The sequence below is a fragment of the Pygocentrus nattereri genome, chromosome 1 (assembly GCF_015220715.1).
Source record: "Pygocentrus nattereri isolate fPygNat1 chromosome 1, fPygNat1.pri, whole genome shotgun sequence".
Taxonomy (NCBI): Eukaryota; Metazoa; Chordata; class Actinopteri; order Characiformes; family Serrasalmidae; genus Pygocentrus; species Pygocentrus nattereri.
This window is the reverse complement of record NC_051211.1, coordinates 17,953,007-17,980,054: the sequence shown is the minus strand read 5'-3', so window position 1 is coordinate 17,980,054 and position 27,048 is coordinate 17,953,007. Positions and strand designations below refer to the sequence as shown.

The window sequence follows — 27,048 nt, the reverse complement described above, 5'->3', positions numbered from 1 at the left end:
GCTTATTAGCTGCTGTACACAGAATAGCAACAAAAGGGGTAAAACAATAAACAATTCATGACAAAGGGACAGTGCAAACGCAGGGGTATAAATTCACTAGGAACCAACAAGAAAAATCTGGAGCTAATGAGAGAGCAGGTCTACAAAATGCACACAGGTGAGACAGATGACAAGGATGCAGGAACGGGCAGGGACAAAGATCAAAACAAAAAAACAAAAGTACATGGTAAAGCACACAAGGGAAGATAAACACAGGCAGATGCTGACAGAACCAAAGAAAGACAAAGGTAGGGCAAAGCAGGATGTCACAGTCATGTACAAATTTAGTAGTATGTTTGGGCTGGAACATGGTAACCAAAGATCTTTAAAATCTAAAATGTGAAGGTGTTTACTTAGCATTAAATGTCCATTTATCTTTTAAAAGAATTATATTTATGACAGAATTCTTAATCAGGTTACCGTGTTACAACACAAACATCCATCCATCCATCCATCCATTTTCTAAGCCGCTTCTCCGTCAGGGTCGCGGGGGGTGCTGGAGCCTATCCCAGCAGTCTTTGGGCGGAAGGCAGGATACACCCTGGACGGGCCGCCAGTCCATACAACACAAACATTCCACAGTAATTATATAAAAAAGTTACCTTTTAAAATAAGGTAAATAAAATTAAAGTCCACCACTATTATTATATTATAAAACATTTAGTTCAATTATTAATAGTTCACTAATATTTGAAAGAAAAAAGTTTGAATGAAGTAATATAAACATCATTTAAATATCAGTTGAAGACATTAATAGGTTTATTCTAACATGCTAATTAATTCTACTTACATTAAATGTATGTGTCAGGTCTTTTCTACCCATATGGAGCTGGAGCTGGAGACACAGTGAACGCACAGTCAGATGATGGAAGCTCATCTGCCATCTCTCTTCTGCGCCCATTTGTATTCTTTGGAAAGATCTATAACACAACATATGTAAGTCAAAAATCTCTCTTTGTATCTAAAGCAGAAGGCTAGGAGTTCGTAATACCATTATAGTGTGCATCTGTTCATCAATCACAATACAATTATTACTGCTTTACATTTTTATTAGCTTGTTTTGTGTTTTTGGTGCATTGCCCAGGACACTCTTCAGTATGGTAGCTGACTTTTACTGGGACATGAGAAAAAACACATTTCACTAGTAGTAGGGTCTCGTAGACAGTAGACACTTTTTACCACAGTAGTGTACTTTGACTTTGGAACATGACAACAAGCAAGTGTGTGTGTGTGTGTGCGTGTTTTGTTTTTTTGTTGATTGATGTAATTACAAAATTTGGGTCCTTGGGTTTGAGAAAGGCAATTGATAAATAATATTATAAATAGTATTCAAACCAACTTTATATCCCTCTGTATTTGAGGTTTAACAAAGGCTTATGCTAAACTTGCTAGAGACCTAGTTTCTCTGAGTTTTTAATGCATGGTGAGAATTAAAATATATTTAAAGCTTAAATATAAAGCTTAGATAATTTTTTATTTAATAGTCAGGCTATATCTTGCAGACACTGGTCTGACACTGTGTTTTAATTTAAGGCAAGATTATTTAATTAATCTTGTGTGTTATCTAATATTCATATATACTATATTCATATAGACCAATTTACAGCAGAAAATGGTGGGGGTAATATTTAAGATTGTTTCTGGGAGCAAAAAAAAAACGTTTTTATTGTTGATTTTTTTCATTTGTAACCACTCTTCTACTAATATACCCCACTTTTATTATGATATCAGAAAAAAGGATTTGAATTACAGTGAGGAAAATAAGTATTTGAACACCCTGCCACTTTGCAAGTTCTCCCACTTAGAAATCATGGAGTGGTCTGAAATTTTAATCTTAGGTGCATGCCCACTGTGAGAGACATAATCTAAAAAAAAAAAAACGGAAATCACAACGTATGATTTTTAAAATAATTTCTTTGTGTGTTACTGCTGCAAATAAGTATTTGAACACTTGTGAAAATCAATGTTAATATTTGGTGCAGTAGCCTTTGTTTGCAATTACAGAGGTCAAACGTTTCCTGTAGTTTTTCACCAGGTTTGCACACACTGCAGCAGGGAATTTGGCCCATTCCTCCACACAGATCTTCAGATCAGCCAGGTTTCTGGGCTGTCACTGAGAAACATGGAGTTTGAGCTCCCTCCAAAGATTTTCTATAGGGTTTAGGTCTGAAGACTGGCTAGGCCACTCCAGAGCCATGATATGCTTCTTATGGAGCCACTCCTTGGTTATCCTGGCTGTGTGCTTTGGGTCATTGTCATATTGAAAGACCCAGCTATGACCCATCTTCAATGCTCTAACTGAGGGAAGGAGGTTGTTCCCCAAAATCTCATAATAAATGGCCCGGTCATCCTCTCCTTAATACAGTGCAGTCGTCCTGTCCCATATGCAGAAAAACACCACCAAAGCATGATACTTCCACCCCCATGCTTCACAGTAGGGATGGTGTTTTTGGGATGGTACTCATCATTCTTCGTCGTCCAAACACGTCGAGTGGAATTAAAACCAAAAAGTTCTATTTTGGTCTTATCTGACCACAGAACTTTCTCGCATGACTCCTCTGGATCATCCAAATGGTCATGGGCAAACTTAAGATGGGCCTGGACGTGTGCTGATTTAAGCAGGGGAACCTTCCGTGCCATGCTTGACTTTAAACTATGACGTCTTAGTGTATTACCCACAGTAACCTTGGAAACAGTGCTGCCAGCTCTCTTCAGGTCATTGACCAGCTCCTACCATGTAGTTCTGGGCTGATTCCTCACCTTTCTTAGGATCACTGATACGCCACGAGGTAAGATCTTGCATGGAGCCCCAGTCCGAGGGAGATTGACAGTCATGTTAAGCTTCTTCAATTTTCTAATAATTGCTCCAACAGTTGATCTTTTTTCACCAAGCTGCTTGGCAATTGCCCCATAGCCTTTCCAGTCTTGTGGAGGTCTACAATTTTGTCTCTGGTGTCTTTGGGCAGCTCTTTGGTCTAAGCCATGTTAGTAGTTGGAGTCTTACTGATTGTGTGGGGTGGACAGGTGTCTTTATGCAGCTAATGACCTCAAACAGGTGCTTCTAATTTAGAATAATAAGTGGAGTAGAGGTGGACTTTTTAGAGGCAGACTAACAGGTCTTTGAGGGCCAGAATTTTTGCTGATTGACAGGTGTTTTAATACTTATTTGCAGCAGTAACACACAAAGAAATTATTTAAAAATCATACATTGTGATTTCCGGATTTTTTTTTTAGATTATGCCTGTTACAGTGGACATGCAACTAAGATGAAAATTTCAGACCCCCTCTATGATTTCTAAGTGGGAGAACTTGCAAAGTGGCAGGGTGTTGAAATACTTATTTTCCTCACTGTATATTACTTCACAAATGAGTGATTCTTAAAATCTGTTTCTCCTGAAGGTCAACAACAATGGAGACTTAACTTTTAATCAGCAATGGTCCAATTACACCCCCTACCAGTTTCCTGCTAGTGGTGGACGAGACATCATTGCTCCATTCTGGACAGACATTGATAATCGTAATAATGGTGTCATCTCTTATAAGCAATACTCTTCTGGCAGTGTTCTCACACAGGCTACCCAGAACATTAACCAGTATTTCCCTCAGCTGCAATTCACTGCAACTTCAGTCCTTGTTGCAACTTGGGATAGAGTAGCTTACTATCCTGTCTCAGGCACGGTAAGAGACTGTTCTCAAAATTATAACTCATGAAATTACAATTGTAGGCTGATTTCCTAACAATTGACCAAAAGTGATTATGACAGCTGTTGTATTATAAACTATGTGTTGAAATAATGTTTTGTGACAAACTAAAATTCTTTATAGTGCTGTGTCACATGCTTTTGAAAACTTATATTTTTCAGGAAACAACTTTCCAAGCAGTTTTGATTTCAGATGGACAATTCTCATTCATACTGATGAACTATGGTCGCATTGCTCCTATAAGCCGTGCTGTACAGGTGAACATAATTTGGTAAAAATAGATCAATACTTTACTACAATCTTCGGTCCTGTTTGGTAAAAACTTTTCTCCTTTTAAATTAATAGGCTGGTTATGACACAGAAGACTCCAGCTACTACTTCTCAATTCCTGGGTCATTTCAGTACAACTACAGTGTCTTTACATACAGCTCCAATGTCAATGTCACAGGCAGATGGGCCTTCCGTGTGGATCGTGGCACAAGAGGATGTCCATTTAACAGTAAATAATTATGATAAACTTTTGAAAATCAGGATCAAATTCATGCATCAGCTAGCACATGGAACCTGAGTGAATTCTTTTTTTCTGGCAGATATCCGCATATCACAAGGCTCCTCATTCTGGACAGATGCCACTTGTCAGCGAAAGTGCACCTGCACACAATTGGGTATCCAGTGCAGCTCACAGCCCTGCACCTTCTCTCAAGCCTGCCGTCCTGCTGCTTTCCAGTATAGCTGCCAAAATATTCAACGCCGAACCTGCACCATTTCTGGTGACCCCCACTACAACACATTTGATAACAAGCTCTTTCACTTTCAAGGGACGTACACCTACATCTTGTCTGAGGTTCAGTTTTAAACAGTCTTTTCTTTATTTTGTGGGTTTAATGACTGTGATGTCTACATTTGAAACTAAGATATTTTATTTCTGTGCAGGCCTGTGACAATAGGTTGCCTTACTATCGTATTGAAGGAAAGAATGAACATCAAGGTAGCACACATGTGGCATGGACACGCACGGTCAGGATATTTGTCTATAATCAAGTATTGGAATTGGTGAAAGACTATCGATATCAGGCCAAGGTCTGCATCTTGACATAACTTCATAACTTCAGAGAAGGGATTTTTATTCTTTTCATTGACATTTTTCCCTTTGCCTCTCCAGGTTAATGGGACCTTCACAACAACACCGTTCAGCCTCCGCAATGGCTCCATTCAAGCCTATCAGTCAGGTTTCTGCTTGGTCGTCAGTACAGATTTTGGCTTAGTTGTTACATATGATGCATTTTCCTATGTGACCATAAATGTGCCTTATGACTATCAGAATACTACATGTGGCCTGTGTGGCAATTTCAACTACAGCCCAGAAGATGACTATCGTACACCTTCAGGACAGATCTTGACCTCAGCTTTTGACTTTGCAAACTCTTGGAAGGCACAGGAGGACATAGACCCTGGTTTTCAAAATACCCAGCGCTCATTTCTGATGAGTGATGTCTGTACCACTGATCAGTTCATTCTCTACAGTAGCCCAAACTATTGTGGAATCCTAGGAAATTCTACTGGCCCTTTTGCCTCTTGCCACTCAATCCTGTCTCCCCAGACCTTTGTAGAGAACTGTGTCTATGATGTTTGTGTAGGAGGAGGCTATCAGCCAATCTTGTGCCAGGCACTCGGTGTGTATGTCGCTCAGTGCCAGCAGCAGGGCATTCAGCTGTACCAGTGGAGAAGACAAGGCTTCTGTGGTAGGTCTCATAAGTGTTTCTTTTTTACTGTATGAAGTGTAAAGACTGTTGAAGTTTTACTTCACACAGACTTTCCCACAACAAAAATATTCTTTTTCCTCCCATTTACTTTCAGAAATCCTGTGCCCTGAGCACAGTCACTTTGATTCCCAGGGAACAGGCTGCCCTGCAACATGCAGTAACCCTTCTGCTCCTGTAAACTGCCCCATGCCAAATAAAGAGAGCTGTGTCTGTGATACTGGATATGTCCTAAGTGCTGGAGCATGTGTTTCTCTAGCTAACTGTGGCTGCACATTTGAAGGATTCTACTATGCCAATGGTGAATCAGTGGTTTTGGATGAGAACTGCAGGCGACTGTGTACCTGTAACAACACGGTAATGACCTGTAAAAATTACCAGTGTGGTTCACAGGAAACGTGTGCAATCTATAATGGAGTGAAGGGCTGCAGGCCGAGAAGTTATTCCACCTGTTGGGTTGAAGGACCAGACTCATATCACACCTTTGATGGACTGACTTTCAGCTATCCAGGAGCCTGTGGGCTTACCCTCTCTAGGGTCATGGGACTGTCCCCACTACCTCACTTTGCAGTAACAGTGCAGAAACAGCCCACAGGTCTTTATACCTTTTCCAGATTGCTGAAATTTGAGGCAGAGGGAACTCAGGTCTCCATAGAAATGGGATCGAGAGGACTAGCAAGGGTAAACTCATGTTTTACAAATTGAACATTTGATGCCTAAATGTATGGCTGCACTGGGAATGATACTACTGAACAATCTTAATGATATAACATTGAAGGTAATTTGAATATGTCACATTTGTTCCTTCAGGTGGATGGACAGTTAGTAGCTCTACCTTTTACTGTTGGCACTGGTCGAATCCAAATCTACCACAGCAGTTTGAAGGGAATTTTCATGCAAACCACCTTTGGGGTGACAGTGCGAGTTGACTGGCCACACCTAATACAAATCACTGCACCCAGCACCTACAACGGCACACTTGGTGGTCTGTGTGGGAATTTAAATGGATACCTTGATGATGAGTTCCTCAGCCCAGTTGGTATCTTGCTGACGACCTCTCAGATGTTTGGGGACAGCTGGCGGGATGGGTCTCTTTCAGCCTACTGTGAGGAATCAACAGATATCTGGCAAAGAGGATATTACCAGAACAGCAGCCAGTACGTGCAACAATGCAACATAATGGCTTCATCAGTTGGGCCATTTGCTCAATGCCACAGCAGCCTGGATCCCAGGGTAAGGATAGATGACTGTGTTCATTACTTGCAACAGACAGGGGGCGCAAGAGATGCCCTCTGTGAAGCATTGAGAGGCTATGCTGTTCTTTGCCAGCAAAATGGTGTTGCTGTGCAAGAATGGAGAAATATCACTAATTGTGGTAAGTGCAGAAAAGAAACCAAAAGAAACCATATTTTATATTTGTTTTTACATAGCTTTTTGTGCCAAGTTTACAGCTTGACAACAGTTAACTGGTCCCTTTCTTTTCCTTTTAAAGAATATCCCTGTCCAACTAATAGCCATTATGAGCTGTGCGCTACTTCCTGCCCAGCAGCCTGTCCCGGTCTGTCATTCCCCTTTCTGTGCACCCAACCCTGCCAGGAAGGATGCCAGTGTAATGATGGACTGCTGCTAAGTGGAGACAGCTGTGTACCCCCTACTGGGTGTGGTTGTCTCCATGAGGGGCGCTACAGACAGAGTGGAGAACGTTTCTGGTATGGTGAAGGGTGCCAATCCCTATGTATATGTAATGGGACCACAGGTTTTGTCCGCTGTTCTCTATCATCTTGCAGTGAACAGGAAACCTGTCGTATTGTTGATGGAGAATATGGCTGTCATCCTCGACCCCATGCCACATGTTCTGCCTCAGGAGATCCCCAATACATCTCTTTTGATGGGCAGAGATTTGACTTTCAGGGCACCTGCAGATACGTACTGGCTACAGTATGCAATCGCACTCGAGGACTGCCATATTTCCAAGTTATTGCAAGGAAGGAAGCATGGCAGAGGCTCCCAGTTTCAATCACTGTTGAAGTTTATGTCAATGTCTCAGGACACATGGTGCATGTCTCACGCAACATGCGTGGCATTGCTGAGGTAAGCAAAAAAATAATTCTATTAATAAAATGGAATAAAATAATTATAAGAAATGACTCTAATTTTATACATTTTGCTGCAAATAAAATATTTGTCTACTGAGCAACTTAATTGTTTTATTATGTTTCATTACTTTAATTTGTAAGAATACCGCAAAAAAAACTATGCTTTTAAAAATGGAATGATTGCATGATAATACACACACACACACACACACACACACACACACACACACATATATATATATATATATATATATATATATATATATATATATATAAATAACCCCAATTCCAATGAAGTTGGGATGTTGTGTAAAACATAAATAAAAACAGAACACAATGATTTGCAAATCCTTCTACCTATATTCAATTGAATACACTACAAAGACAAGATATTTAATGTTCGAACGGATAAACTTTATTGTTTTTTGCAAATATTCACTCATTTTGAATTTGATGCCTGCAACACATTCCAAAGAAGTTGGGACAGGGGCAACACAAACTGTTTGGAACATTCCACAGGTGAACAGGTTGACTGGAAACAGGTGAGTGTCATGACTGGGTATAAAAGGAGCATCCCTGAAAGGCTCAGTCCTTCACAAGCAAGGATGGGGCGAGGTTCACCACTTTGTGAACAACTGCATGAGCAAATAGTCCAACAGTTTAAGAACAACATTTCTCAACATGCAATTGCAAGGAATTTAGGGATTTCATCATCTACAGTCCATAATATCATCAAAAGATTCAGAGAATCTGGAGAAATCTCTGCAAGTAAGCAGCAAGGCAGAATACCAACACTGAATGCCCGTGACCTTCGATCCCTCAGACGGCACTGCATTAAAAACCGACAAAAACCATTGTCAGTGAACACAGTTCATCGCTCCATCTACAAGTGCAAGTTAAAACTCTGCCATGCAAAGCGAAAGCCATATATCAACAACACCCAGAAACGCCGCCGGCTTCTCTGGGCCCAAGCTCATCTGAGTTGGATTGACACAAGGTGGAAAAGTGTCCTGTGGTCTGACGAGTCCACATTTCAAATTGTTTTTGGAAATCATGGATGTCATGTCCTCCGAGCAAAAGAGGAAAAGGACTGTCTGGATTGTTATCAGTGCAAAGTTCAAGAGCCAGCATCTCTGATGGTACAGGGGCTGTGTTAGTGCCCAAGACATGGGTAACTTGCACATCTGTGAAGGCACCATTAATGCTGAAAGGTACATACAGGTTTTGGAGCAACATATGCTGCCATCCAAGAAATGTCTTTTTCAGGGACGTCCCTGCTTATTTCAGCAAGACAATGCCAAGCCACATTCTGCACATGTTACAACAGCGTGGGTTCGTAGTAAAAGAGTGTGGGTACTAGACTGGCCTGCCTGCAGTCCAGATCTGTCTCCCATTGAAAATGTGTGGCACATTATGAAGTGCAAAATATGCTAATGAAGACCCCGGACTGTTGAGCAACTGAAGTTGTACATCAAGCAAGAATGGGAAAGAATTCCACCTACAAAGCTTCAACAATTAGTGTCCTCAGTTCTCAAACGCTTATTGAGTGTTGTTAAAAGGAAAGGTGATGTAACACAGTGGTAAACATGCCTCTGTCCCAACTTCTTTGGAATGTGTTGCAGGCATCAAATTCAAAATGAGTGAATATTTGCAAAAAACAATAAAGTTTATCTGTTTGAACATTAAATATCTTGTCTTTGTAGTGTATTCAATTGAATATAAGTTGAAAAGGATTTGCAAATCTTCTTATTCTGTTTTTATTTATGTTTTACACAACATCCTAACATCCTTCCTTGAAATTAGGGTTGTATATATATATATATATATATACAACCCCAATTCCAATACCGTTAAAAAATAAGGGAAAAAATGCTAATTTTAAAACTGCTATATGGTTCACTTTTCTTTCTATTAGATCGACAGTCAGACCAGGAACCTTCCTGTCCTGCTTGATTCTGGGCGTGTTTCCATTTACTCCAGTGGACAGAACACATTTATCACAACTGACTTTGGCCTAATTGTAAGTTATGATGGCTCTTGTGTCGTGCGGGTCACTGTCCCAGCTAATTACAGTGGAGCCACATGCGGCCTGTGTGGTAACTTCAATGGCCAGAGGGGTGATGATTTCCGCAAAAGATCAGGTGCACTGGCTTCTTCAGCTTTTGAGTTTGGAGCAGACTGGAAAGTAGAGAATGACACGTTGTGCAGCGATGGATGTGGAGACTCCTGTTCATCCTGTCAAAACCCTGTTGAGGCACAGGCCCAATGTCAGATCCTCAGGGACAGCCAGGGTCCTTTGAGCTTCTGTTATGCCACTGTGGACCCCCATGCCTACTTTGATGACTGTGTGTTTGATTTATGCATCTCTGAAAACAGACATGATGTGCTGTGCCGTTCCATCCAAAGCTATGTGAGTGCCTGCCAGTCTGCCAATGTTGTGATCTACCCCTGGAGAGAGAACACAACCTGCAGTAAGTACAATTGTTCATTTCAGTTAAGCACACACCACCTGGTCCAGATTTCCAACTTAAAAAAAGTCATGTGAACTTAAAATTAAGAGGTAACTGACTCCCCATCCTGAGATAAGGAGATTCATAATGTTCAAATGGAAATTATGCAATAAATTGAGAAGGAGAAGAAACTCAGGATAGATCTAACAAACATGAAGCAACTTCATTTTGTTTTCAGGCAGTATGTTTATTTTTTAAGTAAACTATATTGTATTTGTTACTTAACTGAGATGCAAAATTAAAAATGTGGTTAGCTAAACCTTCGACGTAAAGTCAAAAAACCTGCAAAACTTTAACATGTGATGTAAGATAAATTAAAAAATGGTTGATTTTTATTTGGCTTGTCTAATATGTCTTTTGAATAAGAAAACATAAATGAGAAGGTAAGGTATACATTAGTGACATTTCATTGTTACTCATTGTTACTCTTACTGATCTGAGTAGATCAATGAGATGTGTTGGTGTGTTGAATGAGCTCACTCTGAAGAAAATCACAGCACATCCAACTGTAATCTAAGACTCTTCATATAGTAATAGAAACGCAATAGCACACAGAAACCTATGATGCTACATGTTAATATGTGTCGCTATATCTAATGTGGACATGCACTTACTGCAACTCCTCTGGGGCAGAATTAAGTTAAAGGGGCCATCTCCAAATTCTTTGGATGGATGACTGGCACAGAATGGATCTCTAGTGACATGGTTGTCATGGGTTAAAAAACACATGGGAATCTATGGAGAAACGGAATGTGTAACTATGATTGGTAATTTCACAGGGATCGACTGTCCCTTGAACAGCCACTATGAGCTGTGTGGCACAGACTGTGGGCACACCTGTGCTAGCAGCATTGATGCTATATGTAAGCAGACATGCTCAGAGGGCTGTTTCTGTAATGAGGGCTTTGTGAGGAGTGGAGGACTCTGTCTTCCAGTGGAACAATGTGGCTGCTTGTACAATGGATTCTATTATCAAGTAAGTTCCAGAGAATTTTTGCATGATCCATTTTTTTAAGTCCCACCTAAAACAGCGCATACACCCCTTTATTGTCTGATAATTGCAGCTGTGTATTGTTATTAATCACTTTGACTGTCTAATGACTTAATATGCTTTGTTTTGCAGATTGGTGAGCAGTTCTGGATCCCAGGATGTTCACAACGCTGCAAGTGCTTTGCTCCCAATGACCTGCGCTGCTCCTCCGCCTTCTGCTCTCCCGCCAAGCAGGAGTGTACAGTCAAGAATGGTCTGCTTGGCTGCTACAACAAAATGTCCTCATGCATGGTCTGGGGTGATTCCCATTACATTACATTTGATGGAGCTGTAATCACCTTCCAGGTAACAAAGGACTTCTTCAAATAGGAACATGAACACAGCTAAATGTTTTCTTGGGGGGTCTAACAAAAACAGTTTTGAAATCTGGTATATATTGAAAAAAGGTTTAAAAACAATATAGCAGTCATAATGCAATTAATGCTTTTGCAAGACTTACCATAGAGCAAATAACGTGGCAAAGTACAGCAACAGTATTGCATGAAACTTCATAAAGCAAAACAGATTATAAGTTTGAGTTGCCAAAAGAACGTGGTTCTGTGGTTCTGTGATTCTTCTTAAAACTCTGCTTGCAAATTAAATGTGAACTAACTAAATAAATACAATTTTTTCTATGGCAGCAGTCTCCTGCTATCATTTACTAGTCTTCAAATTCTGTATTCTTAGTAATTAGTGAAAGCTATCAGGCATATATTGCTATATTAAAATTTTGAGAAAGATTTTAAGTTCTAATCTTTAATTGAAGAAGTCACTGTATAACTGCAACATACAGAGCTGAAAATATAGTTACCACACTTGGCATGTGTTGAAGCTCAATCTGTCATAAAAAGTCCACTTTTTTTAAATGTCCACTATCTTTAGGTTAATGTACAACTGCAATTCACTTGAACCTTAACAACAACAAATAAAAATAGGTTAAGGTTTAACACTGAAACTGTGCCTACTTTTGTTGGAACTGAGGGATAAGAGAGAACTCTGAAAACTTGGGTTGGAGTTCTGGGCACTTTCTGCCTAAAGCTAGAAGGCCTTTAACTATAGTAGTATTGATGTATGGCTGGAGATCAGGGAGAAGATGGGGTGGTGTTGGGGACTGCAAAAAATTACAGGAAATGGAAGATAAGGATGGAAATTTATCAGCCATTAAATTGGAAGGTGAAGTTTCAGGCATGGTGCCCATCTGAAATTTCAATTTTTTTTTATTTAGGGTAAAAAAATTAAATTAAATTAAAAAGTAGAAACAACCAAAATAAATAATGCTTTGTTTAATGTTAATGCAGCTTAGTTATGTTGAGCTTTCTAAATGCAGAGGACTCCCTAGCGATCTGGCATGTACAAAGCATAAACACTTATCAAAAAAGAAGACACAACAGGCCACTGAGTGAAAAGAGGCTGACATGTCCAAATATGCCACTGTGTGATATTTTATGTTAGGAATTCTGACAAATGAGATATTTTACAGTCTCAAGACTTCTACTAAGACATTCTAGAAAGAATAGTTGTATCTGGGCTAAGCTGATACTTATCAGACCAATCATAAATTAAATTATAATGAATACTTGATTAAATTGGTTTTGTGTCATTTCTATAGCAATGCAACAAGACACATATCATTCAAAAGAGAGAGATAAACGCCTCTGATTGTTTCACAAACAGGGCCTAAACTAAATGCTGAGAATTCTTGCTACAGTGGACATCACACATCACAAATGAAAATAAGTAAAAATATTCATATGTTCTATAAAAATCTTCTGCAGGGAACTTGTTCGTATGAGATTTCTCAGACCTGCAGGAACATTTCTAACAGTGGCCTGGAATTCCGTGTTGTGGCAACTAACATGCATCGTGGGAACCTGGCTGTGTCATTTGTGTCTGCAGTGGATGTGTGGCTAACCCGATGGGGACAGCAGAGACAGATTACTATTGGACAAAACAGGAGAGTGAAGGTATTAATACCTGCTGTCATTCATGTGGAATATGAGCTTTCCATTCTTTTTCTATGTGAACTTGTTCTCACCTCTTTCTGCAGGTTGATGGGACTGACATGGCCTCATCTGCTTTTCAAATCGGCAATCTTGCAGAAGTACATCAGGAGCAAAACTTTGTGGTTGTGAATGCCTCAAACGAGCTCATGGTCTACTTTGATGGTCGTTATACACTTTCAGTAAAACTGGGCCCGAGCTTCCAGGGGTCTGTTTGCGGAATATGTGGCAACAATAATGGAGACCCTGCAGATGACAAAGCTATGCGCAGTGGAGCCCTCACACCCAATGACAATGTTTTTGGCAACAGCTGGAAATCAATTAACAGTGCTGCAGGGTAGATATTGCCGTCTGTATAATAGTTAAAAAATGAAGATAAGTCTACAGCATTTCTGTGGCAACAGTTCCTAGATCATAATTTTGAAATGGCATCCTAAAATAAAAACAGAGGCAATCATTTTGATGAGTAATTGTTATAAAAATGCATTAGCTTTGATGTCTAGCATAAAATCATGATGGTTGAAATGGTTTAATGTATATGATACAAGGTTTAATGTATATGATAAAACATAAATAGCCTGAGAAGCTAAAAGAACAAAGAGATTTAGAAAATTTACATTAATTTAACCCTGCAAAATGACCATACAGCACAGTTTCACTGCTTCAAACTGTCAATGTCCTTCGTCTTTTCCAGGTGTGATGCAAATAACTGGACATTTAATGCAAATGACTGCCCTTTTAGACAGGAGTACTCTGAACTCTGTAGCATCATTACCAACACCAGTGGACCCTTCCAGCATTGCCATGTCCATGTCAACCCTGAAATTTATTACAATTCCTGTGTGTATGACCTGTGTGTCTACTCATCAGCCAATGATATGCTGTGTTCAGCTCTGGGGGCCTATGAAAATGCTTGTTCCATGGTGGGGCTCCAGATCTCAGACTGGCACTCGGATCTAGGCTGCTGTACGTTTGTTTTGCTGCTGAGGCACCCTGTTACAAACTGAAATGTATCTGGAATTAATGAAAACACTAAACTCATTTACATGCTTTGTTACTGTTATTCTCATTAGCGAGGGAGGACCCATGTGCAGAGTTGAACTGCACTGCAGATGAGTCGTGTGGGGAGAAAGATGGCATATATGGCTGCCTCTGTAATGAGAATAATCCTAGACCAAGGCCTTACGATTATGGTAAAAGAAAAATATAAAAAAATTTGGTCTTGATAAAATGCTTAAAGCCAACGTTTCTTCATTTTTTCCCTGTTTTTTCTTTTGCCATGTCCAAGACTCCATTGAAACTTGTCACAGCAGCTCTGCCACCATTTCTCTGTCCCGCTGTCAGCTCTTTGAAGCTGGTTTCCCTGCTAACGTCCTGCACCTGAGTGACCCCAGCTGCAGAGGAACAGTCCAAAACGGCAGACTGGTGTTTCACTTTGATAACGATGACCACATCTGTGGCACAAATCTCACGGTAAACTAAACAAAAGCAAAGCACATTCAGTCAATTTTTAGTTCTGAATTGCTGTAAGCTGTAAATAGAATCAGGGATCAGGGCTGTAATTGAATTGAATCACAGAGGTTGAAATCAAAGTCATTTATTTGATACGCAATTAATTGCATATCAATTAATTTAATTTTTATCACATTCAGCTACCCAGATATTTGTTCATAAATATTTCTGTAATTAATAATATCAACAGGCCAATAGTACACACTTCATCTACACCAACTATATCCAAGGACTTTCTGACTCAGCAGGAGGATCCATCAGGAGAGATAAACATCTGGAACTGAATATCAACTGCGTATACCCACTTAGCCAGACAGTCACCACGGATGCTGTATTAAATCCTGTGCAGAGGTGGGACAGGCCACTCCCTGGGTTCTTAAATACCTTTGTTTTAAAATCACAGTTCAGATTTAGTTTAAGGCTTATACAAAAAGCTCAGATGTATTTCTAGAGATGTAGGGGCATAGATCTGATAATGTTTGTATATTACCTTTTTATGCATTAACAAGTCTTTTTTTCTTTTTTTTTTTAAAACACAGCATAGTGAGCAAAATCCTTCCAGATTGCCAGGGGATGTATCAGGTCAGGATGATTCCCTATGAGGATGCTGCTTTTTCCCACCCTTACAATGGCACTGTTAACATAGTGGTGGACCAGAGGATCTATGTGGAAGTGAACGTTCAGGGAGTCGACAGCCGTCAGTTTGCCACAGTGATAGATTCATGTTGGGCCACTCCTGTGAATGACAGGAACTACGCTGTCCGCTGGGACCTCATCATTAATAAGTAATAATAAAGGCCTTGACTTTCTTTGACTATTTACACAGTTGTGTGCAAAAGTGGTCAAATTACATTTTTTTGATTAGAAGAAAAAAAGTGACCTCTGTAAGGAACAAACAACCTAATCCAGTTTAAATTACGTTCTGTTGACCCTTCTATGCAGATGTTTTTTTTGTCCAACAACACTGCATAGTAGAACTATAGTCCCCTGGGTCACTGACAATGATGTAGGGGTTATGCTTTGCACAATTTTTTCATATTATAGTCGTCTCTTGCCTTAAGAGCCTCATCAATGTTTTGATGAGGCTATGGCTATTGAGTATAAGTGCAACGTCCTGAGAGGTTTAAAGGCTCACTTAAATTATGGCACCCTGGAATTGTGTACACCTGACTAATGTGTTAAACAAGAACTTGCAAAAATGAACACTAGATTGACTTAATGGATGCCGAAAACTTTGCAGTTGTCACATTTTACTGGAGATTTCTAAATATGTTATGTATAAAATGTATAAAATAATAGTAATCATGCATTAAAATGTGTAAAATATGTTATATTTATGTTCTATGGGCAGTCGTGGGCTGGAGGTTAAGGAGCTGGCCCTGTGACCGGAAGGTTGCTGGTTCAATCCTCAGGGCCGACAGCACATGACTGAGGTGTCCTTGAGCAAGACACCTAACCCTAATTGCTCCCCGGGTGCCGTGGATAGGGCTGCCCCCCACTCCAGGCAAGTGTGCTCACTGCCCCCTGGTGTGTGTATTCACTAGTATGTATGTGGTGTTTCACTCCACGGATGGGTTAAATGCGGAGGTGGAATTTCCACGTTTGTGGGATTAAAAAAGTATCACTTAACTTATACAAAAGTGATGTCAAACTAAATGTCTTGGTGCTGCTAAGCAATACACTAAATGTACAAACAGAAAAGCAAGCATCTCCACACACTGGTATAATGCAGTCATGATTTATGCATTGCTCTCATGTTGCCTCCTCATTATCAATATCATTTACTGATTTAATGATAAAATATATTTTAAGGTGCCCTAATCCAAATGACATCTCAGTTGAAGTTCTTCAAAATGGTGTCTCCACAACTGCTCGTTTCTCCTTCAAGATGTTTGCCTTTACAAGAGAAAACTCCAGGGTTTACCTTCACTGCGCTATTCACCTTTGCCTTCTGCGGGACAACAATTGTGTTGTGGTGAGTTTGCTAACAATGTGAAATTCACTCAGTTGCAATACAGGGTTCTGAGGTCAGGGACAGATTAATAAATCCTGGTTCCCTGGAAATCAACCTCCCCAGGGCACCTTCCCAACACCCACACATACATGCACACAAACAACCAGCTGCGTGAAAAAACACCTTCAACATAATTGTCTTCAAAGCTATATGATTAGCATCTGAACTATAGTCTTGTTAGCCATCAGTGTTACTCAGTAGCTCTATTTCCAGACGTGATTCTAGCATCAGAGCTTTAACATTAGTTATATCATTCTATAACATTAATTAGCTGATACACATACAGACAGTACTAGTCTGGTACCATGGCTTTAATGTCAACACTTAGGCCTCTCAGTGGCACAACAGCTTGCTTATCTTACTCAAACAGCGGATTCTGACAAATTGCAATATTAATTTGCAATATTAAAAAACATTGGATAGCTGTTAATGATTTTAATGTGTTGGTGTGATAAAGAAATCCTCATCTACACTACTTACTGGAGCAACGCTGACAGTCACACTGTAACTGGCTCTAGTGAACATATGTGTGTTTGTGTGTATGTGTGGTTGTGTGTTTGTGTATGTGTGCATGCTCAGCACCAGTACTGCAAGGCTACAGAGAGAGCGCGCTGGGGAAGGGTAGGAGAGAAAGAGTTTATGATAACATTTGCTTATCAGACAAACTTTTGTTTATAAGGAAAACAACAATGATGTTTTACTCTTATTTTTAGGGGCACTAGGACTCACTTTATGAGTACTTGAGCACCAGTAAAAAGGGACTAGACACGCCTATGTCTATGTCTATGGGTGTTTTCACACTTGAATCATCTCAAATGGACTCTAAATGGTTGCTAAATCATGGTCTGTGCATATGTGGACATGTCAAATGAATGCCCCTCAACACAGTCCCAAAAACAAACCACCAGACCATTAACATTTACATTTACAGCATTTAGCAGATGCTGTTATCCAGAGCGACTTAAAAGTGCTTTGTTTGTCTAGAGAAAGTATCTTTACTAGTTACTAATAGGTTATAGAGAAAGCTAGTCCTGAGCTCAGATACTGCTAGAAACAAAAAGTCACTGTTGATACCCAGAGAAAAAGTTGAACACAGAACAGTGCAATACAATATAATAAATAAGTGCAGTACAATATATTACAATACAATCAATACCACCTCTCAGAGAGCTGTTAATATGGTTTGCTTTGTGGCCTGATTACTTCATGCATTGTGAAAGCAACTCCAGTTTGCTTTGCATTTTCCTTCTTGGTTAAAGAACCTGAAGGCTTACTATACATACATATAAACGGTCTTCCAGCAACCTGTGAATAAAAGCAAGCTCTTTGAGGAAAATACTTATACCACTTACTGAAGCTGTAGCCAGCAAATCTTCCAAAAGAGCCAATCTCAGAATTTATTGTATGTTTTTTGCAGCACTGTTTCTCTGGAGCCCCCCATAGACCTGGCAGATCTACAGACATCCATGATAGAGCTTCAATCTCTGTGGGGCCTTTCATCTGGAACGCTGGAAGTGCAGGTGAAAACTCATGCTTATAAAGCCACCCTAGCCTACATGTTTTATTTACACTCTTACCAGAGCAAACTAAATATATGTTGTATAACAGCTTGTATAATTGTGTTTCAGAAACGTGGCTGCTGCAGGATTAATACTAATATTATGAATGGAAAGATGATTTATTTGTATTGTAATATGCCTGTTAATTGTTCAGAAAAGTCTCTTGCAGCACCTTCAATTGTACACTAGAATTCACTAGTTAAAGTTCATGCTATAGAGTTTTAAAACAAGCTTAAATTTTCTTTGGTGCTGGATTATGAATCTAGTACATCTTTGGACAGTAATTCAGATGCACTGTACACACAAATAGCTTACTGCATTGTAGTTTGGTAGCTGATTAACCTCTGCATTCAAATGATTTTATGTTTACAGGTGTATAAATTACAGAGATGCTGAAGGTGTGGATCTACTGGCTATTACGGACTCTTCTGATGACAATTTAAGTGCAAACATTGAGTAAAGCTTCTGTAATGCTAATATTCTTGTAATAATCATGCTTTAAAGTGACACTCTGTCTTGGTTTCTCTGTTTAAATGATTTGTATTATTTGGTTGTGGTTGACTTTATGTTTGTAGTGATATACACAGTAAAGCAATTGATAAAACTGTAAGAATTTATCAACTGTATCTTGGAGAAAGGCAGTTTTTGGTGCTGATTTTGTTGACTGCTGTTAATTGTGATAAAATGTGTTTGGTGCATTTATAACACTAGTCAAAAGTAAATTAATTATTTTCTATGCAGCTGCAGATTTGATTATCAGCTGCCTGTCATGTTCTTTCTTATGATTAAATTTTATCTCTCAATAAATTTCTCTGTAACTGGCATAATAAATTTTGCAATTGTTTTACTGATGGTATCATTTATTTCATTGATCATATTTTTATGGTTTTTATATTTTTATAGTTACATACTGCATAGCAAACCTCAATTTCCAAATTCAAAGACAAAAACAACAAAAGTATAGGACAATCTGGTAATGAAAATACAATGTATATGTCAGATGTTGAGTGTAGGGTGTCTAATACTTGCAGTCAAATAACCTAGCATTAGCTTTTTACCTACCACTTAACTAAAAATAAACAAACTCATCAAATTCAAGCTATGTTTATTTTTACAAAAACATGGATATTGCACACATAAGAAAACTATATGGTTCTTATATAGTTAGTAAGAGTATTCCTTACTTATATAGAAGTAAACACAAGCACAGGACATAAGGGACTCAAGCTAATTTCCTGTATGAATATTATAGAACACATGCATTACATGATTTATATCCTAGCAATATGTGATATCATATGTAATTAAATTTTGCAATTGTTTTACTGATGGTATCATTTATTTCATTGATCATATTTTTATGGTTTTTATATTTTTATAGTTACATACTGCATAGCAAACCTCAATTTCCAAATTCAAAGACAAAAACAACAAAAGTATAGGACAATCTGGTAATGAAAATACAATGTATATGTCAGATGTTGAGTGTAGGGTGTCTAATACTTGCAGTCAAATAACCTAGCATTAGCTTTTTACCTACCACTTAACTAAAAATAAACAAACTCATCAAATTCAAGCTATGTTTATTTTTACAAAAACATGGATATTGCACACATAAGAAAACTATATGGTTCTTATATAGTTAGTAAGAGTATTCCTTACTTATATAGAAGTAAACACAAGCACAGGACATAAGGGACTCAAGCTAATTTCCTGTATGAATATTATAGAACACATGCATTACATGATTTATATCCTAGCAATATGTGATATCATATGTAATTAGTGAGAAATGTAGATTAAGTTACATACATAAGTATTGCATTATTTTGTGTAAAAATGCTATACTGCAGGGCCACAGGGAGAAAAAGCTTTAGCCTGTTGGTTACTGGCAAAAAACACCTAAAGGCAACCCACTTTACAGACATCACTGACAGTTAATTTGAAAAAAAGCTTGCCCCCAAAGTAGTTTCTTAAACAAATTTCACCACATTTCATCACATCTAACACTCCACCATCATCATGCGTAATTTAACATAACACAGATTTGAATCACCAAACCAGGAACTGGAAACATGCTACACAGCGTGGTGTATATACAGTGTCCTTATTGTCTTGCACCTATCACAAGACTGCTAGCTTTTGGAGGAATAGTCTTACATTGTCTGGATTTACTATTTGAAGTTCAAGAAAGTCACAATACAACAGCCATGTTCTTTATCTTTTGAAGTTAAAAAAATAAAATCATTTTACAAATTACCAACACCATAACCAACAACTAATAGTTCTGAATTCAAACTGCATTCTTACCTAGGGTATATTTAGTTTCCTTTTGGGCCGTTTACATCATATCCACACAATCTGTATCTGCATTCATGGGATCCTGCTAGTGTGGGTTTTCCTTCTGTCAGCAATGCACATGAAAGCAACTTGAGTGCTCATATATCTCCCAACTGTTTTCAGTCTGCAATTTGACCAATAATCAGAGTCAAACTTTTTTTTTAAATACAGTTTTAATGGATACCCTTGAAGGCTATTGTTGCTAACAAAAACTAGAACTCAGTAGTCCTCCACATTTTTTCCATAAACACATGCCCAAAACTTACCTTAATCTACTCAAACTGGAAACAGGTCTGCCAAAGTCTCACAGACTTGCTGATGGTTTAAGACACAAAAGTGACTTTCTAAGTATTGCTGTAACAAAGAATCATGATTTCATGGTATCACAGGCTGACTCAGAACGATAGGCTCCCAAACATTCGGCAAAAGCCTAGCTGGCGGTGTGTAGCTCCTTCCGATCAACATAATGTCTCCTGTTCATGTGGACAACATGGTGCAGAAGTGTGATGGCATCACTGGAATGCAATTTCCCACATTTGCTGTGCTCATACGAAGGTATATGTTCAGCATGGACTTGTTAAACAAAACAACCAAACAAAGTCATACAAATTAAAAAGAAAAAGATTATGCCTAAAATTACATAAATTACCCTAACTCTGGCTTTAAAATAATGAAGAAGCTGATATACTGCTTTTTGCATGTGGTACAAGAATGGAATTAGAAGCTTAAAAGATTTGTTTTCAGACAACTCATTACTATCTTTCATCAAACTTACCCAAAGATTTAAGATACTGATAAGCCACTTTTTCAGGTATCTTCAGATAAGGAGCTTTACTCAAAAAGCATTCAGCTCCTTCCCTAGTTTACCTATAGTTGATATGTTGTTGAGTTTAAATCCAAATAAATGTGGTATTTTTTCCCATATATATTTTACTATTAGCTCTATAAATCCTCAGATGCATCTGATGTTGAATGGGAGGGCATTCTTCACCAGGTGCACTCATCATCCCCTTGTGCAAGACATGGGTTGATACAATGTAAAATACTCCACAGGCTCCATTTCACTAATTCTAAACTGGCTGAAATGTTTCCTAATACTGATGGCACGGTGAGTAGAGCTGTAACGTCACAGCAAGAAGGGCCTGGGTTCGATTCCCCGGCCGGGCGACCAGGGCCCTTTCTGTGTGAAGTTTGCATGTGGATTTCCTCCCGCAGTCAAAAGACATGCAGTTACACCAGTTAATGCTAAATTGCCCCTAGGTGTGAGTATGTCTGTCTGCCCTGCAGTGGACTGCTGACCTATCCAGGGTGTATCCTGCCTTCTGCCCAATGACAGCTGGGATAGGCTCCAGCCCCCCGTGACCCTGAGGGAGAAGTAGCTTAGAAGGCGTGTGAGTGTGGGGCAGCCCGTGGGGGTTGAAGGTGGGGGAAGAGAGGGTCAAGAAATATTTTTCACTCCAAAAATGTTGGGAACCCCTGCAATAAAGCATTTCCTTTACTAAATTCCAGTCATAAATTATGCAACATGTTTACTACACAATTTCTGAAGCACACATTTATTTTGTCTCTTTTTCAGCACTTCACAACAGAGTTGCCAGGTCTGTGGACATCCATGACAACACCTCAATCTCTGTGAGGCTTTTTACCTGGACTGCTGGAAGCACAGGTGAACACGCTGTTATAAAGCCACATTTGCATTCATGATTTTTTTTTTTTAAACTGGAGTTATTGGAGCATTACTGGAGCATTGTAAATGCACATCCAGTTATTGACTATGTGTATCTAATCTTTTACATTAATTACCAGTAATACAGTAATGCATTATAAAGAACTGTTATGTGGTCTTATGAACTTCATTATGAACTATGATAGTGTCATTGTTATTGAAAGGCACATTTATTTTTGACTTTGAGTGCTTGATTTTCCATTTTGTGTTTACAGGGGTACAGATTTCAGAGATGAAGGTCTAGCTCTCTCCTATGCAGATTCATCTCCAAATGCATTCCCCATATTTTGTCCATATCTGTAGTGAAATGCATAATCAAGCAACTTAGGTTTCCAGTGTAAGCTTAAATCAAAAATAAATCAGTCTCATCTCCAGGCTTTTTCTTTTATTGTTCTGTTATAAACATTAGGTTATGAAAAGGTCCAAATATGTACTTTTACACTGAGATAAATGTATTTACAGTTTACAGTGCTGTACCTTTGATGGATCATTTTCATTGTTTGTACCTTGATAAATGAAAAATGTACCTACATAGTACTTTTATTTCTAACAGTGTAGGTGGCTGACTAAGGTGGGTGGGATTTATACCAGCTGGTACCAGCTATTATATTATGACGTGAACATCTGTATGCGAAAGAGCTGTGTTCCTACATCTAGATGCAGTACTTCTTACATTCTTTATCCCAATAGCTCTCACCCTCAATGTGAGGGTTAGGGCATGGGATGGTCACCGGCCAGATCTGTGAAAACTCAGGAAGTGACTGCTGTTGCTTTAAATTCACCCCAATACAAGTTAAAGTATGCCCACCAAACTATGTCTATGAGCTATCTGCAATCTACTACCCCACAACCACTATCCCTTCTGCACTCCAGCTTACTGTACAGTAAATTGCAAATGATGATGTTTTTCGTTCTGTACAGATAACATTGTAAATTAAATACCATCCCTAATAACTGCAACAACTGGTGCTTGACCTTGGGTAAGTTATCATCTCCTATCTGAATTTTGCACCTCTGCTATTGCTGGAAAGATTGTTATTGCTTGGTGGTCCAGCTATATAATTTACAGAGAGCCAAGCAATAGTAATTCAGTAGCAATAGTAATTCAATGAGAGGCCAAATTCAAAGACAGTAAAATTTACCAATCATATCTTCCCTCTACAGGGGTGATTTTTGTTATCGCTAATTTACAACAAGTTCTGCCTGCTGTGGGGACACAAAGGCTCTGGGGACATGAAGCTAGTGAAAAAAAGCTAGCTAGCTTGTTGGTTTATGATGGAAGCTGAGAGTAGTGTTCCCACTACACTGTAAAAAATGGTCTTGCACTTTAGTTAACTGAACTAAAAATGTATTGTCAATATGACTAAAAATTGCGTAATTTGTTTATATAAATTATTATTTCAAGTTTATAGTTTCTTAACAAATAAAAAGCTTTTTCCACTTAGATTTTCAAGTCATCTGAAATCACCATATTAATTAAATCGATTTACGTGCCATAACGTCTTTTTTTTTTAACGTTCAATACGTCAGCGCAGGGGCGTGTCTTTACTACAGAGAGCGCCGTTGAGGTCCGCCATTTCTTTCTGGCGACAGGCAGGCCTCAGATGTGGCGGGCGTTTTGCCTATTGGGGTAAGTTTCTTAATCTCTTCATACTTTTATTATCTTTTTGACGCGGTCGAATGTTCTCATAGCTCTCCTAAGGTGGCTGGCAATATTTAAAGCACATAGCTGGCTAGCTGCAGCTAAAGTAATTGTGTTCTGGGCTTCGGTAGTTAGCTAGCTAGCTGCTAATAACCAGGTTAGCTCTTAGCTAGCTAGCTACATAGCTAGGCTGTTTGACGATGGCGCACTCCAATTTGAGAAGCATAACGCTAGATAAAAGTATCTATGAAATATTTAGACAAATTGCGTTAGGTTAACCAACCTAGGGTATGTGTATTTTAAGATGGTGTATGATTAACCTAGCGTTAAAGTAAGTAAGTTACAGCTGGAAACTCGTTTAGCCGTTCCACTTTAAATGGTGATTCCTTTCTGGCGCCAGATTTCGTTTCGAATTGAACTCAGGCGCGCAACAGTTTTAGCCCGGTGAAATACAGAGCTTCAGGACAATTGTTAAGGTGGGCGACCACTGACTTTTTTTTTTCGTGTTGCTTCGCCGACTACTTTAACTATAGCCGCTCTTGGTGTGTTCGACACTGTGTTTAGCTAGTTGATGAATGTTCTCGAATTGAAAGAAATGCAGAGCCGGAGAACTGGCCGCAGCTCTACCATAGACCAGCCGTTTCAACACATGCCGCCGTTTTAGAAAAGCTAGCCTAGCTAAATGTAGGCGGTACTGTTTTTTTCCCTCTTTCTATATAATACTTTTCTTAGATGGCTATTACACCTTAAAATCTCATACTGTTGCAACCCTAATTGCTAATATTCTGATATTTTATCTTTCAGGTTGTGATCTGATGCTGTGCGTGCTGTTAATGCATGAGGTGGAAATGTAAGGTTTGCACTTACGTCACAAACAACCGTCGAAAAATACTTGGACATTATAGATCGAGCCACTGTCATTACGGAGGACGAGTACCGGTTCCTTGTATTTACAGTGACTGTGTGCGCTCTTTTAAGTCACACAAGGCTCTTGAAATACACGTGAAACAACATGGATTTGGAAGTTTGACTTCTGTATCTCTTCCCACAACTGCCTTCATCCATGGGACAAAATACACTCCAGGAAAGTTTTTCATGTTTTCCAGCTTTACTATGCATACAGGACGCTATATAATTAGAGACTGTCTTTCGGTTTGTCTGCATACTTCATTATCCTCCTTTAACCATGTTCTTCCATGGTCAGGACCCCACAGTACATCCTGTTGGCACTGATGAAGAAGGGGCAGGGTTTTTTTTGCCCTTTCCATCCATGTCGAGCAGCTATAGGTAGGAGTGGGCACAGTGTTTAAAAACTCCAGCAGCAATGCTGAATGGGTGATCTGCTCATGCCAGCACAACACATACCACCACAATGCCAGTGTCTTTCTAGTGCTGAGAATAATGACCCACCTCCCAAACAATAGCTGCTCTGTGGGGTCCTGACAATTTGAAGAACAGGGTGAAAGGAGGATAAAGTACATACAGAAATAGATACAGAACTACAGTCTATAATTATAGGGCTACAAAGTGTCCTATATGATCTAAAGATAAGATGCACAGTGAGTGTAGAAACAAGGAGGTGGTCATAATAATCTGACTGGACTGTGTTGTATGTGTTCATTTTAAGCTCAGTGTGGTTTAAGTTGATGGTTTATCACTAAACTGGCTTGCCATCTTTCTGTCTTTCAGTACATGATTTTTTTTTTTTAAGAATGTGTTTGAGTATGTCAACCTACCCTTGTAAATGTCTCTCGTAGAACACTGCTGTCATAAGTAATTGTAACATCAGCATGTTTTAGTGATTCATCATTATTGGCACAGTGCATTAGTGAAACATCCACTTTATTTGAATTATACTTTACCACTTTTCTACTTTAAATGCTCTGAGGCACTGTAACGTAACTGCTGCACCATTATAGAACATGAAATTTTTAACATGGAGCTGGTGAACAAGAAACATAACATTGTGATAAGGCAATAATGCGGGGGTAATTTCTTTTCTCTCCCTTTGTCTCCCCCTCCCTCTCTCACAGATTCCAGTGTACAAAATGTTGCTAAGAATCATTCTAAGCAAGGATGATATTAGGAAGATACATACTGACAGTGAGCCAGAGACTCTTGATTCCTTGAGTTCTGCAACTTGACAAGCTTGTCTGAACTTCCAAAAGAGAAGGCCACTTTGAAGGTACTCCTCAAGCAAACCCCTGAGTCCCCTCGGACTGACTCAACGTTGGACACAACACGTCTTTCATCACTCTCATCATCTTCCTTGGAGGACACTCCTACATGCCGTCGACTATGGCCTGACCCTTTTGTGATTCCAAAATTCTCATATGATGTGGAATTGAAGCTTAAACGCGGTAATGAAGCCTTTCAAGAGAATGGAACCCTTCTTAATATAAGTAAAGACACCAAATCTGAGATACTTGACAAATTGGCTGAAGAAATGTACAAATACTCAGCATACCCATCTCGAGAGCAGTATGACCTTGTTGCACAGAGTCTTGTTAAGAAACATCCTTGCCTGAGAGAGCCTGGATCTGTGAAGGGGTGGTACTGCTGGAAATTCAGTTTAAAATTTGTCTGGATGCTCTGAGCTGAAAGTGAATTGCCGAAATTCAGGACCAAAAGAGAAGCTTAAGAAAGCTAAAAAGGCTGAAGTCAGCTTTCTTCCAGATATTCCTGAAGGCAAAACCCAGAATGTGCTGGAAGAGGAGAGGGCAGCCATTGTTGCAGAGATGAAGAAGAAGAGGGTCGATTGGAAGAAAATTACTGACATGATGGCCAGCACATTCTCTCTGTGACGAAAAGAAATAGTTGAACAACAACCATTTGTGGCAGAAGTGAAGGCCAAGTGGCCAGCTTTGTTCACAGATAAACAGGTACGTCTATGCTATGTAGATAACGTTTGTTTACGTTTGCTTGATTTCTCTGCAGATTCTATGAAGGTTTTAAGCAGCCTTTTTTCAGTGTAAATTGATGAAGCTGCATATGGATTAATTGCTAAATCATCGCAGTTACATAAACTATAATTATTTAGGTAACAATTAAAAATTTGTTTGTTTTTGGCTTTATTTTTTGTAGATTGAAGCAGAATTTGCTCGACTTACTTCCACTG

General features: G+C 39.1%; 1 protein-coding gene across 1 annotated transcript; it reads left to right on the top strand.

Moving 5' to 3' along the window:
- The first annotated feature begins 147 nt into the window (after positions 1–147).
- Positions 148–26,734, top strand: LOC108411311 (alpha-tectorin-like). Its single transcript, XM_017682806.1, has 24 exons — positions 148–157; positions 848–975; positions 3,439–3,717; positions 3,903–3,998; positions 4,087–4,240; positions 4,332–4,585; positions 4,675–4,821; positions 4,904–5,483; positions 5,599–6,182; positions 6,312–6,876; positions 6,994–7,592; positions 9,513–10,068; positions 10,887–11,083; positions 11,231–11,443; positions 12,913–13,101; positions 13,185–13,474; positions 13,832–14,103; positions 14,211–14,330; positions 14,426–14,610; positions 14,840–15,000; positions 15,189–15,434; positions 16,462–16,624; positions 25,964–26,033; positions 26,553–26,734. The coding sequence occupies exons 1-24, from the start codon at positions 148–150 to the stop codon at positions 26,732–26,734; spliced, it is 6,240 nt and encodes a 2,079-aa protein (XP_017538295.1).
- The last annotated feature ends 314 nt before the right edge of the window (positions 26,735–27,048 follow it).

Excerpts from the sequence above, each read along its gene's own strand:
- LOC108411311 (XM_017682806.1), top strand. Across the intron at positions 4,241-4,331 it reads AAGAGGATGTCCATTTAACA|ATATCCGCATATCACAAGGC; the intron begins GTAAATAATTAT and ends TTTTTCTGGCAG. Across the intron at positions 26,034-26,552 it reads TAGGAAGATACATACTGACA|GACCAAAAGAGAAGCTTAAG; the intron begins GTGAGCCAGAGA and ends GCCGAAATTCAG.